The sequence below is a fragment of the Drosophila mojavensis genome, unplaced genomic scaffold, assembly GCF_018153725.1.
Source record: "Drosophila mojavensis isolate 15081-1352.22 unplaced genomic scaffold, ASM1815372v1 contig_36, whole genome shotgun sequence".
NCBI classification, from domain to species: domain Eukaryota; kingdom Metazoa; phylum Arthropoda; class Insecta; order Diptera; family Drosophilidae; genus Drosophila; species Drosophila mojavensis.
In genome coordinates, this window is record NW_025318858.1 from 18135368 (window position 1) to 18153009 (window position 17642).

The 17642-nt window shown below is 35.5% G+C and overlaps 1 protein-coding gene across 4 annotated transcripts in view; it reads left to right on the forward strand.

The window, feature by feature from the left end:
* The window catches only part of LOC6577195 (cGMP-dependent protein kinase, isozyme 2 forms cD5/T2), a 60349-nt gene that overhangs the window by 29999 nt on the left and 12708 nt on the right, over positions 1–17642 (forward strand). Inside the window, exon 4 of one of the 4 annotated variants that reach the window (XM_015165538.3) lies at positions 12446–12612. In XM_015165538.3, the coding sequence (XP_015021024.1) occupies positions 12446–12612 (167 nt within the window). Of the gene's footprint in view, positions 1–12445; positions 12613–14065; positions 14384–16750; positions 17004–17157; positions 17554–17642 lie in introns of those variants that run through there. The other 3 variants (XM_015165540.3, XM_015165539.3, XM_032729325.2) reach the window with 3 other exon arrangements.

Consider the following 17642-nt stretch of genomic DNA (forward strand, 5'->3'; position numbering starts at 1 on the left):
ATTTCAAGAACAATTAATTTATATTATTCAGTCTTTGGCATTGATGTACCTTACATCGAGTCTTGTAGCATTCAGCTTTTGTCATGTAGAGTCTCGTAGCATTCAACTTTCGTCATGCAGCTGCCCCAATTCAAGTATTATTTTTGCTACATTCACTAGAAGAGTTGAGCCAGTTAATCACACGTTTCATAAGGCTATGCCTTTTATTTAGCGAGTAAATTCGGATCAAAATTTCCACAAGTTTTAGATGTACCATCCATCCAGTGTCATATCATTCAGCTTCTGTCAGGCAGTCCAGAGCATTCAGCATCTGCATAAATTCGCTAGAAGATCTCAACTATTTCATTAACAATGAATTCATATTATTCCGTCTTTGGCATTGATGTTTCTTATAAAAAGCTATCGAAATCGATAAAAAGTTATCGAAACCGATAAAAAGTTATCGAAATCGATAAGAAAAAGGCAGTCCAGAAGACTGCAGTCCGCTAGAAGATCTAAACTAAGATAATTTATATATATGTGAATCATGAATATGTTTTCTATTTCAAGAACAATTAATTTATATTATTCAGTCTTTGGCATTGATGTACCTTACATCGAGTCTTGTAGCATTCAGCTTTTGTCATGTAGAGTCTCGTAGCATTCAACTTTCGTCATGCAGCTGGCCCATTTCAAGTATTATTTTTGCTACATTCACTAGAAGAGTTGAGCCAGTTAATCACACGTTTCATAAGGCTATACCTTTTATTTAGCGAGTAAATTCGGATCAAAATTTCCACAAGTTTTAGATGTACCATCCATCCAGTGTCATATCATTCAGCTTCTGTCAGGCAGTCCAGAGCATTCAGCATCTGCATAAATTCGCTAGAAGATCTCAACTATTTCATTAACAATGAATTCATATTATTCCGTCTTTGGCATTGATGTTTCTTATAAAAAGCTATCGAAATCGATAAAAAGTTATCGAAACCGATTAAAAGTTATCGAAATCGATAAGAAAAAGTTATCGAAATCGATAAGAAAAAGTTATCGAAATCGATAAGAAAAAGTTATCGAAATCGATAAAAAGTTATCGGTGAGTTATCGAAATCGATAAAAGTTATCGAAATCGATAAAAGTTATCGAAATCGATAAAAGTTATCGAAATCGATAAAAGTTATTGAAATCGATAAAAAGTTATCGAGGAGTTATCGAAATGGAGTATTGCTTATCGAAATTGATTGGTTGATAAACTTAATGGCTTATGTGTTGATAGATTATATTCAGTATTTGATGCACCTTAATCGAGTCTTGTGCTTTTGTGTGTCTTGTGCTTTTGTGTGTTAATTACACGATTAATAAGGCTATGGCTTTTATTTAGCGAGTAAATTCTGATTCATATTTCCACAAGTTTTCGATGCACCATCCATCGAGTGTCATATCATTCAGCTTCTGTCATGCAGTCCAGGGCATTCAGCTTCTGCCATAAACTCGCTAGAAGATCTAAACTAAGATAATTTATATATATGTGAATCATGAATATGTTTTCTATTTCAAGAACAATTAATTTATATTATTCAGTCTTCGGCATTGATGTACCTTACATCGAGTCTTGTAGCATTCAGCTTTTGTCATGTAGAGTCTCGTAGCATTCAACTTTTGTCATGCAGCTGGCCCAATTCAAGTATTATTTTTGCTACATTCACTAGAAGAGTTGAGCCAGTTAATCACACGTTTCATAAGGCTATGCCTTTTATTTAGCGAGTAAATTCGGATCAAAATTTCCACAAGTTTTAGATGTACCATCCATCCAGTGTCATATCATTCAGCTTCTGTCAGGCAGTCCAGAGCATTCAGCATCTGCATAAATTCGCTAGAAGATCTCAACTATTTCATTAACAATGAATTCATATTATTCCGTCTTTGGCATTGATGTTTCTTATAAAAAGCTATCGAAATCGATAAAAAGTTATCGAAACCGATAAAAAGTTATCGAAATCGATAACAAGTTATCGAAATCGATAAAAAGTTATCGAGGAGTTATCGAAATGGAGTATTGCTTATCGAAATTGATTGGTTGATAAACTTAATGGCTTATGTGTTGATAGATTATATTCAGTATTTGATGCACCTTAATCGAGTCTTGTGCTTTTGTGTGTCTTGTGCTTTTGTGTGTTAATTACACGATTAATAAGGCTATGCCTTTTATTTAGCGAGTAAATTCTGATTCATATTTCCACAAGTTTTAGATGCACCATCCATCGAGTGTCATATCATTCAGCTTCTGTCATGCAGTCCAGGGCATTCAGCTTCTGCCATAAACTCGCTAGAAGATCTAAACTAAGATAATTTATATATATGTGAATCATGAATATGTTTTCTATTTCAAGAACAATTAATTTATATTATTCAGTCTTTGGCATTGATGTACCTTACATCGAGTCTTGTAGCATTCAGCTTTTGTCATGTAGAGTCTCGTAGCATTCAACTTTCGTCATGCAGCTGGCCCATTTCAAGTATTATTTTTGCTACATTCACTAGAAGAGTTGAGCCAGTTAATCACACGTTTCATAAGGCTATACCTTTTATTTAGCGAGTAAATTCGGATCAAAATTTCCACAAGTTTTAGATGTACCATCCATCCAGTGTCATATCATTCAGCTTCTGTCAGGCAGTCCAGAGCATTCAGCATCTGCATAAATTCGCTAGAAGATCTCAACTATTTCATTAACAATGAATTCATATTATTCCGTCTTTGGCATTGATGTTTCTTATAAAAAGCTATCGAAATCGATAAAAAGTTATCGAAACCGATAAAAAGTTATCGAAATCGATAACAAGTTATCGAAATCGATAAGAAAAAGTTATCGAAATCGATAAAAAGTTATCGAAATCGATAAAAAGTTATCGAAATCGATAAAAAGTTATCGAAATCGATAAAAGTTATCGAAATCGATAAAAAGTTATCGAGGAGTTATCGAAATGGAGTATTGCTTATCGAAATTGATTGGTTGATAAACTTAATGGCTTATGTGTTGATAGATTATATTCAGTATTTGATGCACCTTAATCGAGTCTTGTGCTTTTGTGTGTCTTGTGCGTAAACTAAGATAATTTATATATATGTGAATCATGAATATGTTTTCTATTTCAAGAACAATTAATTTATATTATTCAGTCTGTGGCATTGATGTACCTTACATCGAGTCTTGTAGCATTCAGCTTTTGTCATGTAGAGTCTCGTAGCATTCAACTTTCGTCATGCAGCTGGCCCAATTCAAGTATTATTTTTGCTACATTCACTAGAAGAGTTGAGCCAGTTAATCACACGTTTCATAAGGCTATGCCTTTTATTTAGCGAGTAAATTCGGATCAAAATCTCCACAAGTTTTAGATGTACCATCCATCCAGTGTCATATCATTCAGCTTCTGTCAGGCAGTCCAGAGCATTCAGCATCTGCATAAATTCGCTAGAAGATCTCAACTATTTCATTAACAATGAATTCATATTATTCCGTCTTTGGCATTGATGTTTCTTATAAAAAGCTATCGAAATCGATAAAAAGTTATCGAAACCGATAAAAAGTTATCGAAATCGATAAAAAGTTATCGAAATCGATAAAAAGTTATCGAAATCGATAAAAAGGTATCGAAATCGATAAAAGTTATCGAAATCGATAAAAAGTTATCGAGGAGTTATCGAAATGGAGTATTGCTTATCGAAATTGATTGGTTGATAAACTTAATGGCTTATGTGTTGATAGATTATATTCAGTATTTGATGCACCTTAATCGAGTCTTGTGCTTTTGTGTGTCTTGTGCTTTTGTGTGTTAATTACACGATTAATAAGGCTATGCCTTTTATTTAGCGAGTAAATTCTGATTCATATTTCCACAAGTTGTCGATGCACCATCCATCGAGTGTCATATCATTCAGCTTCTGTCATGCAGTCCAGGGCATTCAGCTTCTGCCATAAACTCGCTAGAAGATCTAAACTAAGATAATTTATATATATGTGAATCATGAATATGTTTTCTATTTCAAGAACAATTAATTTATATTATTCAGTCTTTGGCATTGATGTACCTTACATCGAGTCTTGTAGCATTCAGCTTTTGTCATGTAGAGTCTCGTAGCATTCAACTTTCGTCATGCAGCTGGCCCATTTCAAGTATTATTTTTGCTACATTCACTAGAAGAGTTGAGCCAGTTAATCACACGTTTCATAAGGCTATACCTTTTATTTAGCGAGTAAATTCGGATCAAAATTTCCACAAGTTTTAGATGTACCATCCATCCAGTGTCATATCATTCAGCTTCTGTCAGGCAGTCCAGAGCATTCAGCATCTGCATAAATTCGCTAGAAGATCTCAACTATTTCATTAACAATGAATTCATATTATTCCGTCTTTGGCATTGATGTTTCTTATAAAAAGCTATCGAAATCGATAAAAAGTTATCGAAACCGATTAAAAGTTATCGAAATCGATAAGAAAAAGTTATCGAAATCGATAAGAAAAAGTTATCGAAATCGATAAAAAGTTATCGGTGAGTTATCGAAATCGATAAAAGTTATCGAAATCGATAAAAGTTATCGAAATCGATAAAAGTTATCGAAATAGATAAAAGTTATCGAAATCGATAAAAAGTTATCGAGGAGTTATCGAAATGGAGTATTGCTTATCGAAATTGATTGGTTGATAAACTTAATGGCTTATGTGTTGATAGATTATATTCAGTATTTGATGCACCTTAATCGAGTCTTGTGCTTTTGTGTGTCTTGTGCTTTTGTGTGTTAATTACACGATTAATAAGGCTATGGCTTTTATTTAGCGAGTAAATTCTGATTCATATTTCCACAAGTTTTCGATGCACCATCCATCGAGTGTCATATCATTCAGCTTCTGTCATGCAGTCCAGGGCATTCAGCTTCTGCCATAAACTCGCTAGAAGATCTAAACTAAGATAATTTATATATATGTGAATCATGAATATGTTTTCTATTTCAAGAACAATTAATTTATATTATTCAGTCTTCGGCATTGATGTACCTTACATCGAGTCTTGTAGCATTCAGCTTTTGTCATGTAGAGTCTCGTAGCATTCAACTTTCGTCATGCAGCTGGCCCAATTCAAGTATTATTTTTGCTACATTCACTAGAAGAGTTGAGCCAGTTAATCACACGTTTCATAAGGCTATGCCTTTTATTTAGCGAGTAAATTCGGATCAAAATTTCCACAAGTTTTAGATGTACCATCCATCCAGTGTCATATCATTCAGCTTCTGTCAGGCAGTCCAGAGCATTCAGCATCTGCATAAATTCGCTAGAAGATCTCAACTATTTCATTAACAATGAATTCATATTATTCCGTCTTTGGCATTGATGTTTCTTATAAAAAGCTATCGAAATCGATAAAAAGTTATCGAAACCGATAAAAAGTTATCGAAATCGATAACAAGTTATCGAAATCGATAAAAAAGTTATCGAAATCGATAAAAAGTTATCGAAATCGATAAAAAGTTATCGAAATCGATAAAAAGTTATCGAAATCGATAAAAGTTATCGAAATCGATAAAAAGTTATCGAGGAGTTATCGAAATGGAGTATTGCTTATCGAAATTGATTGGTTGATAAACTTAATGGCTTATGTGTTGATAGATTATATTCAGTATTTGATGCACCTTAATCGAGTCTTGTGCTTTTGTGTGTCTTGTGCTTTTGTGTGTTAATTACACGATTAATAAGGCTATGCCTTTTATTTAGCGAGTAAATTCTGATTCATATTTCCACAAGTTTTAGATGCACCATCCATCGAGTGTCATATCATTCAGCTTCTGTCATGCAGTCCAGGGCATTCAGCTTCTGCCATAAACTCGCTAGAAGATCTAAACTAAGATAATTTATATATATGTGAATCATGAATATGTTTTCTATTTCAAGAACAATTAATTTATATTATTCAGTCTTTGGCATTGATGTACCTTACATCGAGTCTTGTAGCATTCAGCTTTTGTCATGTAGAGTCTCGTAGCATTCAACTTTCGTCATGCAGCTGGCCCATTTCAAGTATTATTTTTGCTACATTCACTAGAAGAGTTGAGCCAGTTAATCACACGTTTCATAAGGCTATACCTTTTATTTAGCGAGTAAATTCGGATCAAAATTTCCACAAGTTTTAGATGTACCATCCATCCAGTGTCATATCATTCAGCTTCTGTCAGGCAGTCCAGAGCATTCAGCATCTGCATAAATTCGCTAGAAGATCTCAACTATTTCATTAACAATGAATTCATATTATTCCGTCTTTGGCATTGATGTTTCTTATAAAAAGCTATCGAAATCGATAAAAAGTTATCGAAACCGATTAAAAGTTATCGAAATCGATAAGAAAAAGTTATCGAAATCGATAAGAAAAAGTTATCGAAATCGATAAAAAGTTATCGGTGAGTTATCGAAATCGATAAAAGTTATCGAAATCGATAAAAGTTATCGAAATCGATAAAAGTTATCGAAATCGATAAAAGTTATCGAAATCGATAAAAAGTTATCGAGGAGTTATCGAAATGGAGTATTGCTTATCGAAATTGATTGGTTGATAAACTTAATGGCTTATGTGTTGATAGATTATATTCAGTATTTGATGCACCTTAATCGAGTCTTGTGCTTTTGTGTGTCTTGTGCTTTTGTGTGTTAATTACACGATTAATAAGGCTATGGCTTTTATTTAGCGAGTAAATTCTGATTCATATTTCCACAAGTTTTCGATGCACCATCCATCGAGTGTCATATCATTCAGCTTCTGTCATGCAGTCCAGGGCATTCAGCTTCTGCCATAAACTCGCTAGAAGATCTAAACTAAGATAATTTATATATATGTGAATCATGAATATGTTTTCTATTTCAAGAACAATTAATTTATATTATTCAGTCTTCGGCATTGATGTACCTTACATCGAGTCTTGTAGCATTCAGCTTTTGTCATGTAGAGTCTCGTAGCATTCAACTTTCGTCATGCAGCTGGCCCAATTCAAGTATTATTTTTGCTACATTCACTAGAAGAGTTGAGCCAGTTAATCACACGTTTCATAAGGCTATGCCTTTTATTTAGCGAGTAAATTCGGATCAAAATTTCCACAAGTTTTAGATGTACCATCCATCCAGTGTCATATCATTCAGCTTCTGTCAGGCAGTCCAGAGCATTCAGCATCTGCATAAATTCGCTAGAAGATCTCAACTATTTCATTAACAATGAATTCATATTATTCCGTCTTTGGCATTGATGTTTCTTATAAAAAGCTATCGAAATCGATAAAAAGTTATCGAAACCGATAAAAAGTTATCGAAATCGATAACAAGTTATCGAAATCGATAAAAAGTTATCGAAATCGATAAAAAGTTATCGAAATCGATAAAAAGTTATCGAAATCGATAAAAAGTTATCGAAATCGATAAAAGTTATCGAAATCGATAAAAAGTTATCGAGGAGTTATCGAAATGGAGTATTGCTTATCGAAATTGATTGGTTGATAAACTTAATGGCTTATGTGTTGATAGATTATATTCAGTATTTGATGCACCTTAATCGAGTCTTGTGCTTTTGTGTGTTAATTACACGATTAATAAGGCTATGCCTTTTATTTAGCGAGTAAATTCTGATTCATATTTCCACAAGTTTTAGATGCACCATCCATCGAGTGTCATATCATTCAGCTTCTGTCATGCAGTCCAGGGCATTCAGCTTCTGCCATAAACTCGCTAGAAGATCTAAACTAAGATAATTTATATATATGTGAATCATGAATATGTTTTCTATTTCAAGAACAATTAATTTATATTATTCAGTCTTTGGCATTGATGTACCTTACATCGAGTCTTGTAGCATTCAGCTTTTGTCATGTAGAGTCTCGTAGCATTCAACTTTCGTCATGCAGCTGGCCCATTTCAAGTATTATTTTTGCTACATTCACTAGAAGAGTTGAGCCAGTTAATCACACGTTTCATAAGGCTATACCTTTTATTTAGCGAGTAAATTCGGATCAAAATTTCCACAAGTTTTAGATGTACCATCCATCCAGTGTCATATCATTCAGCTTCTGTCAGGCAGTCCAGAGCATTCAGCTTCTGCCATAAACTCGCTAGAAGATCTAAACTAAGATAATTTATATATATGTGAATCATGAATATGTTTTCTATTTCAAGAACAATTAATTTATATTATTCAGTCTTCGGCATTGATGTACCTTACATCGAGTCTTGTAGCATTCAGCTTTTGTCATGTAGAGTCTCGTAGCATTCAACTTTCGTCATGCAGCTGGCCCAATTCAAGTATTATTTTTGCTACATTCACTAGAAGAGTTGAGCCAGTTAATCACACGTTTCATAAGGCTATGCCTTTTATTTAGCGAGTAAATTCGGATCAAAATTTCCACAAGTTTTAGATGCACCATCCATCGAGTGTCATATCATTCAGCTTCTGTCATGCAGTCCAGGGCATTCAGCTTCTGCCATAAACTCGCTAGAAGATCTAAACTAAGATAATTTATATATATGTGAATCATGAATATGTTTTCTATTTCAAGAACAATTAATTTATATTATTCAGTCTTTGGCATTGATGTACCTTACATCGAGTCTTGTAGCATTCAGCTTTTGTCATGTAGAGTCTCGTAGCATTCAACTTTCGTCATGCAGCTGGCCCAATTCAAGTATTATTTTTGCTACATTCACTAGAAGAGTTGAGCCAGTTAATCACACGTTTCATAAGGCTATGCCTTTTATTTAGCGAGTAAATTCGGATCAAAATTTCCACAAGTTTTAGATGTACCATCCATCCAGTGTCATATCATTCAGCTTCTGTCAGGCAGTCCAGAGCATTCAGCATCTGCATAAATTCGCTAGAAGATCTCAACTATTTCATTAACAATGAATTCATATTATTCAGTCTTTGGCGCTGATGTAGTTTATATCGAGTCTTGTAGCATCCAGCTTTTGTCATGCAGAGTCTTGTAGCATTCAGCTTTTGTCATGCAGAGCCTCGTAGCATTCAGTTTTTGTCATGCAGCTGCCCTAATTCAAGTTTCATGTTTTGTTTTTGTCACATTCACAAAAGAGTTGGCCCACAGTTTCAGGGGCATTCATGGGGATATGCTTTTTTCTGCACGAGCAAATTATGATAAATATTTCCACACTTTGCAGCATAAAAGTCGTTAAATGATTTTTAAAAGCTTTCTCGCCTTGAGCTGCCCACATACCACTTTAGAGCTTACAAAATCCCCCGAGTAATCTTTATTTATCTCTAACAACACAAACGCATTTATATATATATCAATGATTGTAATTTATACCTTCTGGTTTTTCGTTCGGGCTGTTCGAATGGTGGTTTATGAGGATTGTTGAACTGCTTTTCGATGTTTACACACACAATTTGGTCTGAAAGCAAAAGTCAACTGCAAATAATTGAAACGCACCCGCAATGCGAAATCTTTACCTCTCGAGACAGCGTCTTGGGAGGCTGGCCTATAGAAAAAGGTGCAGCTCGGCGACTCGTTGGCGTCTGTTTGGTTTTTTGGGGAGGCGGGGCACTCGTGCAGCCTTGGCATGCCTTACGCATGCACGAAATCAAATTTACGTACAAATATAGTCATATAAATGGTTATAGCTTCCGATAGACAACTGGAACAGTGCCAGGCTGCCCGACTGCCTAGCTGCCTAGCTGCCAGCACGCCCCAAAGGTCTAATTGAAGCTATTAATTGTTTGGCTCGCCCGCGGTGGCATGCCACACCATTGCAGCCAATGGGGCGATCGTTTGCACCGTGGGCAACACAAATTGCACACCACACGCATTTTTCGCCTGCTGTGCTGCTGTGCGAATGCTAATTTACGCATATCAAATGCAACTTAGTTTGCAGCATGATCAACTAGAGCATGCCCTGCATAAGTTGCGATTATGGTATTACAGGAATCCAGATAAGAGTCAGACGCTGCGATTCACAGCAGGAATCAACTCTCTGTCTTGAGCTTAGAGCGTTAGCCTGGCTTTACACATTCATGATTTTCTATTTGCCCTCAAGTCAATTGACATGGAGTTCTATTTCGATAAAAATAATAATAAATAATAATTTAGTTTTATAAATTATGTTGGCACAATAAAATTATTTTTTTGTAGGACAGTTTATATAAAATTGAGTTTCTCTTCTCTTGTTTTTCTAGTTCAAGACGTTCAAGAAGAGAGAGGAGTAATTAAATTATACAAATTTTATATCTAAACCAACATTTGAATTTATTATGCACTATATTGAATATATGATTAGATCATTTTTTAGTATGTTAATTGGTTGCTTTTGTAGGATTTTTCAATTTCTTAACTCTTAAGTTAATAGTTTAATAGTTTTGAAATCAGACTGTGTATGCAGGAGACTCATTCTGAAAGATTAGCTTGCAAATTTTCTATATTACGTAAACGGCACAAAGAAAATCCCTCATAAATAAAAAATATTCTAAGCTTATATAAGCTAATATAAACATTCATAATTAATTAGTTCTTCTTATGCGTGTAATTATTTATTATATTTATTATTACTTACATTACATTACATCAAGTTCCCAAACTTTGTGGAATTTTCAATAATTATTTTCTATTGCAACAATAGTTAATTAACACCTTCAAGTTAGAGTATTTGAAGGCATTTTGTGGCGTCAGAATAGCGCCGCGGGTGTTGCTGCCACAGCCACGCACTACATCGAACTCTTGGCGTCGAACTTGTTTCGATTATACTTTCGGTCGGGTAGTCGAAATTTAATACGCATTTTTCTTTCGTAAAAAATGTAATAAAAGACGGCGCTTGCAGCTTGCCGAAATAAATTGGTGGCTTCCTAGGCAACGACGACGACGATGATTACACTGCTCGAAAAGTTTGAGTGTGTTCTACGAACATTATATATAAACTATGATGAAGCTTGTTGAAGGACCTAAACTCTGTGTTAATGTAACAATATTTTAATACTAGCTTAAGCAAATTCAGTTTTAATTAATTTAATAATTTGTTTGTTTCAAAGTTAGCAATCAAAAGTTTGTATCAATTGATAAAACTTTACTAACATTTGTAGTATGATTTAAATCAAATTGGAAAAATAACTATTTAATTTATCTTTCCATAGGAAGAGTTACATTATCTAGGGCTTATAATAAATCAATTTAACAGGAGTTTGACTTTAGTGAAAAACTATCAGAAGTATAGGGCATACAAACCAGCCTACCAGCAGATTGGTGAAAGTATAGATCAAAGTCTGGGATTCCATCATAGATGTCGTACTTACCCTGTTTCATATATTTAACTAATAGCTATAATAAAATATATGAAGTGAAAAGTTGTATAAAGATAAATATATTAGCATATAGTTCGTAATTTTTAGTAGTGTATAATTGTGGACTCTAACCTGCGCCGTTAGGTGCGCAACTGTCGCTGGTAACGAGTAGCTTGTATGTTTATTAAATTTTTATATTTTAATTGTAAGTGTTGTTAGGTGTGAGTGTATGTGTGTGTGTGTGTGTGTTCGTGCCAAAACTATGTGATTACCGGCCAAACAGGCGGCACAGCTTGTTGTCTGTTGTCGACCTGGCTGGATGGCTGGTTGTGTGGCTGTATGGCTGTCTAACTCATCATCCACTATCGTGGCTGGCTATAGCTAATTTTATGTCTACGCGCATGCGCAGCGTTGCCAGAGTTTACAAATTGGATGACCAACGACGACAAGTGATTACCGGCCAAACAGGCGGCACAGCTTGTTGTCTGTTGTCGACCTGGCTGGATGGCTGGTTGTGTGGCTGTATGGCTGTCTAACTCATCATCCACTATCGTGGCTGGCTATAGCTAATTTTATGTCTACGCGCATGCGCAGCGTTGCCAGAGTTTACAAATTGGATGACCAACGACGACAAGTGCGTTACGCCCGATTTCAAGACTTGGCTTTAATTAATCGGCCCAAGTCGATTAAGCCTGACTGTCCGGCTGCCTGGCCGTATGGCTGCCTGGCTGCCTGGCTGCCTGGTTGGTTGTCAATTGTGCTGACAGATAAAGTCATTTGACATACAGGCAGCACATGGCACATGGCACATGGCATAGCCATCACCTCCGCCTACCTCTCTTGCATTTTTCAAATTTGTTGCAATTTTATATCGTATAAAATATATTCTTTTTTCTTCTTTTTTGCGTACAACTTGTTGGATTCGATGTAAGCCAAAGTGGCGAAGCAGATAAAAAACGATTTATATGTGTCAGTCGCGAAATTAATTGGCCTTTTGACTTTGTCAGCGGCGAGTGTGCAGAATAGTTGTTAAGACCACAACTGATCATTTTTGGGACGTAACCATATGACAGTTGTGCTACCATATTCGTACTTACCTCAAGCGTAACTAATTTATGGCCAAACGTTTATCCATATCTATTTCATATCTATTGACAGCTCCCGTGAACTTATCAAAGCGGCCATTTTGGATAACGACTTCATGAAAAACTTGGACTTGGCCCAAATACGCGAAATTGTCGATTGCATGTATCCGGTCAAATATCCAGCCAAGAATCTAATCATCAAGGAGGGAGATGTCGGCAGCATTGTCTATGTTATGGAAGGTGAGTCAATGTATTTTTTAAATAATTAATAATAATTACATACGATGAGTGGGCAAAACTGAAACTAATAGAGATTGCATAGGGCAGAGTTCTGTTTTGAGTAATAAAGGAACAAAGCTCATTAAAAACAAGTAAGAACGTTGCAGTCGGGCGTTACCGACTGCGGAATACTCATTCACATCCCGTCAACAATTTAGTAGTTAAGTTTTGCTCTAATACTGTAGAATATACAGGTTTTTCCGATTTGCCACGCCCCAACTGGGCGTAGACACCTCATTTTTGGTCAGTTTTCAGAAAGAGATAACAGTACCCTAACTGCAAAGTTTGAATGATTACCCTCAAAAAATGTGAAAATTACAGGGTATTTTTCGATATGTCACGCCCCTAAAGAGGCGTAAAAATTATTTTTGGGGAATCGATAGAGGAGGCTACCAGTAACTCAACTATCCAAATTTGAAGCTTTTAGCTATTATACTTTAGGAGATATAAACTTTTGCGGTTTGCCACGCCCCCTGTGGGCGGACATATATCCGACAAAACTTTTTGGTCTTGGGTGATCAGTCCGAGTATATATACAAAATTTGAGGTCTCTGCCATCAATAGTGTCCAAAATATAGGAGAATTTAAAAAATCACTATATCTTCAGGTCCGATTTGCCACGCCCCCAATGGGCGTAGACTTATAATTTATCTTAAAACTTTATAGAATCATAACATTAGCTGACGTGCAAAATTTCAGCATTCTAGGTTTACAACTTTAGGAGATACAGTTTTATCCGATTTGCCACGCCCCCAATGGGCGTAGATATATCCGCCATAGCTTGTGATCTTGGGTGGTCAACGCGGACCTACATACCGTATTTCAGCTTTCTAGCTCTTCAACAAACATGATTTCTGGTATATCGGAAAATGCATTTTCCGATTTGCCACGCCCCTAGTGGGCGGATCGGAAAAATTTTAACACTTTATAAATCGGAGATATACACGAGTATGTGTTCCAAATTTCAAGTCTCTAGCTTCAATAGCGCCGAAATAGATTGCGTTCATACGGACAGACGGACAGACGGACAGACGGACGGACGGACAGACGGACAGACGGACAGACGGACGGACAGCAAGACGGACATTGCACAAAACCAATATACTGATTCACTTTCGTGAATGAGTATAAAAATATAGCTAAATTTGTCGACTTCTTCGATTAGGGTAAGACAACTGTAGTGATAAATTCTATGCTAGCTTTAATTCTATATAGCTTTAAACTTTAAGATCTTCAGTAAATGCTATCACATTTTTTCATTGAAGAAAAGTAATCGATTCAAGTTGAATTTTAATGCCTAGAGCATTGCGTTTTTCAGCTTTAACAACTGCTACTTTCTTATGATTGATGTTGATTAGCTATTTCTGTCAAATAATAGAAATTTTTATATCATTTTAGAAAATGTTTCAATATACACAAAATACATTGTGTTCAGAAAGTGCTTCAACTAATACAGTTTTATAATTTTCTCAAATCGATTTTAATTGATTTGATTGATAGTACAGTACACATTCAACAGTCAAAATGAAATAATGCAAAAAAAGACAACATTTTTACAAATTTCCAAAACAAATTCGTTAAGTTACAAACATTTCGCTTAAGGTCGTGTAAAATTTATTCGCAATGTTTTTAGTGTTGTGCAAAATTGTGAAATCTCTAAAGGAACAATTTCATAGACACTGTTATCTACTTTTAATATTTCTGAGACAGCTGCCAACTCTGTTCCAAATGGGTATGTGAAAATGATTATTACTATACATATAAATTAAATATTTTAAATTAACTAAAATAGCTGACACTTTTAAGTATGCAAAGCTTGAACTGCATTGAAATGGACTCACTTTACAGTGCCGCCCATAAGTATGCAATAGAAAAGATTTAATTTATATTAATTGCAACTGCAGTATTTACTCTTGTACTCCCTGCTGCCACTTCGGCTCCTCACTTGGCATTGGGATGCCTGGGCTAGCCGCCCACGCCTGCTCCGACTGCCGATCGTGCCACTCGTTGTGGCAGATAAGTAGCGCCAACTTTGGCAGCGCACGCGCAGCTGGCTCCAGTGCACTGCAGTGCCCTCCCAGAAATGCGCATGCCTTGCAGTGCACACACCCACACAGCACTCAGCACAGAGCACAGAGCGTGTCGAGAAGTTCACAAACTTGGCTTGGCCTGGCTCGGCTGGGGCTGGCAGCGAAATGTCAGCGATCTGGCAGCAGCTCCTAAATTTAGTTTTCAGAGTTTTCCTTTCAATTTTTCGTATACCCTGTGCGAATGTCAAATGTGGGTGGGATGGAGTTTCAGAACTTTTGAATATGAAGTAAGGTATTATAAAAATACATTTTTATCATTAATTTGCTATGAATTGGTAGTTACATAAAAATTATTAAAAATCTGGGAAATTTTTTTAAAAACATGTTTAAGTATCAGATAAATATGTAAATAGATATTTATATAATATTTGGGTTGACCAAAATGTAGATATCTAAAACAAGATCATAATTTTTGATTGCATATATATAACACGTGTACGTATATATTTTTATATACCTTTATGTATTTTAAGTTACTCTAACTGATTTATACGAAGCTCTACAAAAAGATTATTTTTAATTTCATATACAGAACACCTAATTTCAGGGTATCTCTATTTTAGCATTTCGATTCACTTCATTTTAATGTGTTTCTCGGATTTGCTACTTCAATTTTGTTTTTGTTTTCTTGGGTGTGTTTATTTCTAATTGTTGTTTTAAATATTTGCACGCCAATGTTCGAATTTATTTAGATTCGAGTTTAGGATTGGCTCCGGTTGTTTGCTATTCGTGTTAATCTAGTAGTCGAATTAATTCAAGCACTTTTTTCGCGTTTAATTGCGTCAGCAACAAAGCTAATTGCATGATGTACAAATTAAAAAGTCGCAGACTGAGTGCCAAAATCAAGAAGAAGAAAGTTAACATTGTGCTTCCTCATAAAAACTGAAACCAAATGATGATTCATAATAATGATAATGATGCTGTTGATGATGATCATGCAACAGCGTCGACAGTCGCTTCCTTAATCTGTGCAACCTCCGCACTTGAAAGCCGGCTGCAACAACTCGCGAGCTAACAAAAAAAAAAATACCTACAACAGATGTCATGGCAGCTGTTGCTGCTGCTGGCAACAAAGAGAGTGTGTGTGAGAGAGAGAGAGTGAGGCAGAGCGAGAGCATGATCGAGACTCTCTGAACTGCAGATGTGCAAAATCGTGAGTGCTTCGGCTGAGGGAGCAACTTGTATACACTTCAAATTGTATGAATGAACCATAGTGATAATTGAGTATTCAGAGCTATGACACTTGGGTTAATAATACAGTGATAAGGCGAGTACATTTACAAACAAATAGATAACGAATTCATTTAGTGGCATAAACAGCAGCTGATTAAAAGCTTTTCATGTGTCTGACATACAGTAGTAGCAATTGATTTGAAAACATTCTAATCTATAGAAAATAAAGGAATATATTAACTGTCAATAGCAATCAACACGTATCAATTCGACTTTCAAAGAAATATAATACTTACAATATATTATATATAAAAATAAAATATATAAATATATAATATAGAATATAAAATCTTTGTATGTATAAAATTATTGAAATTTAAAATTAAATTAAATTTAGTGGACATTTGCAAACTAATTGTTTTAATATATATTGAAATTACTTTCTTGCATAAATAATACTTTTTGTTCATGACAAATTTCTTTATTAATTAAAATACTCATATTAATTAATTGAATACTCATCATTTGTTGAGGTGCAAGCAATCAGTCAGTACAAGTAGCGTATCAGTTAAGCGTAGCTGGTTACCGAGTCGACCTTGTCTATCAACGCACTTGTTTTCGTTTACGTTTTACCTGCATATGCACATATTCACTCTCACACATTTTTTTTGCACAGCCACTCTCTCTCACCCGCGCACACACTATTGTTGCTCAGCTGGTGCTGATCTCTCTGGCCATCCCCCAAACAATTCATGCTCAATCTCATTCTTGCGCGCTCTCTCTCTCTCTCTCTCTCTTACTGTCTGTCATTTGCTGGCTGTGCGACTCACAGCGGGAATCATTCGTTCAGCAGCCAGCGGAGCAAGTGAACGTGCGAGGCGCATGCGCGCTCGGCCTGCAAAAATAATATTGAAGAAAAAACACACTCACACACAGAAACTCGTGTTTCGTTCGCGTGCTCGTGCGTGTACCGTGATTCGTGTCGTTCGGCTACAACTCTTGTGTTTTGTTTTTTGCATATTGTATGCACGCTTCGTCGCGCGTGGAATATTACAACAACGCAGCCCACTTTAAAGAGGGGCATGAAAAGTAGAAGAAATAATATTAATACTCAAGCACTCACACACACACGCACTTAAGTGTGTGTATGTATTTGTAGACATAATAGCCGCATTCCAACAATTACACAGCCTTTAAAGATGTTTTATTAAAAGTTTTTTTTTTTTTTTTGCGCTATTTTCAACAAGGCAATTACATAAACATATAAACATTTTCTATTGTTTTGTCTGTGGTACATTGTTCCGTGCGGGCCATTCTATAAGTCCACAGCAAAACCAACACGGAACGCCAAGCGAATGAACCAATTTTATTTCCCATGTGTTGTTTACAAAACCAAAAAAAGATCGAGACCCGGCTATAAACCAGAAATTATGTAGAAAAGGCAAGCGACAAGCAATGCGGTTTCTACGAATTGCTGTTGGCTTGGAGAATTCTTGAAAGGCAACAAGAAGACAAAAAAATCAAGCAAGAAAAATAAAAACTAAAAGTGAAAGTGTATTTAAAAAAAAAAAAAAAAAAAAAAACAACTCCTGTTTGTTGCAGTCCGTGGGCGTGCCAAAGTACGCAGATCTGTAAAACAGTAAGAGAGGGAGAGACCTATAACGGACATTTGCTCTTTATACACATACATATACAATTTTGTGTCGATTGAACGAAAAGATCACTTGA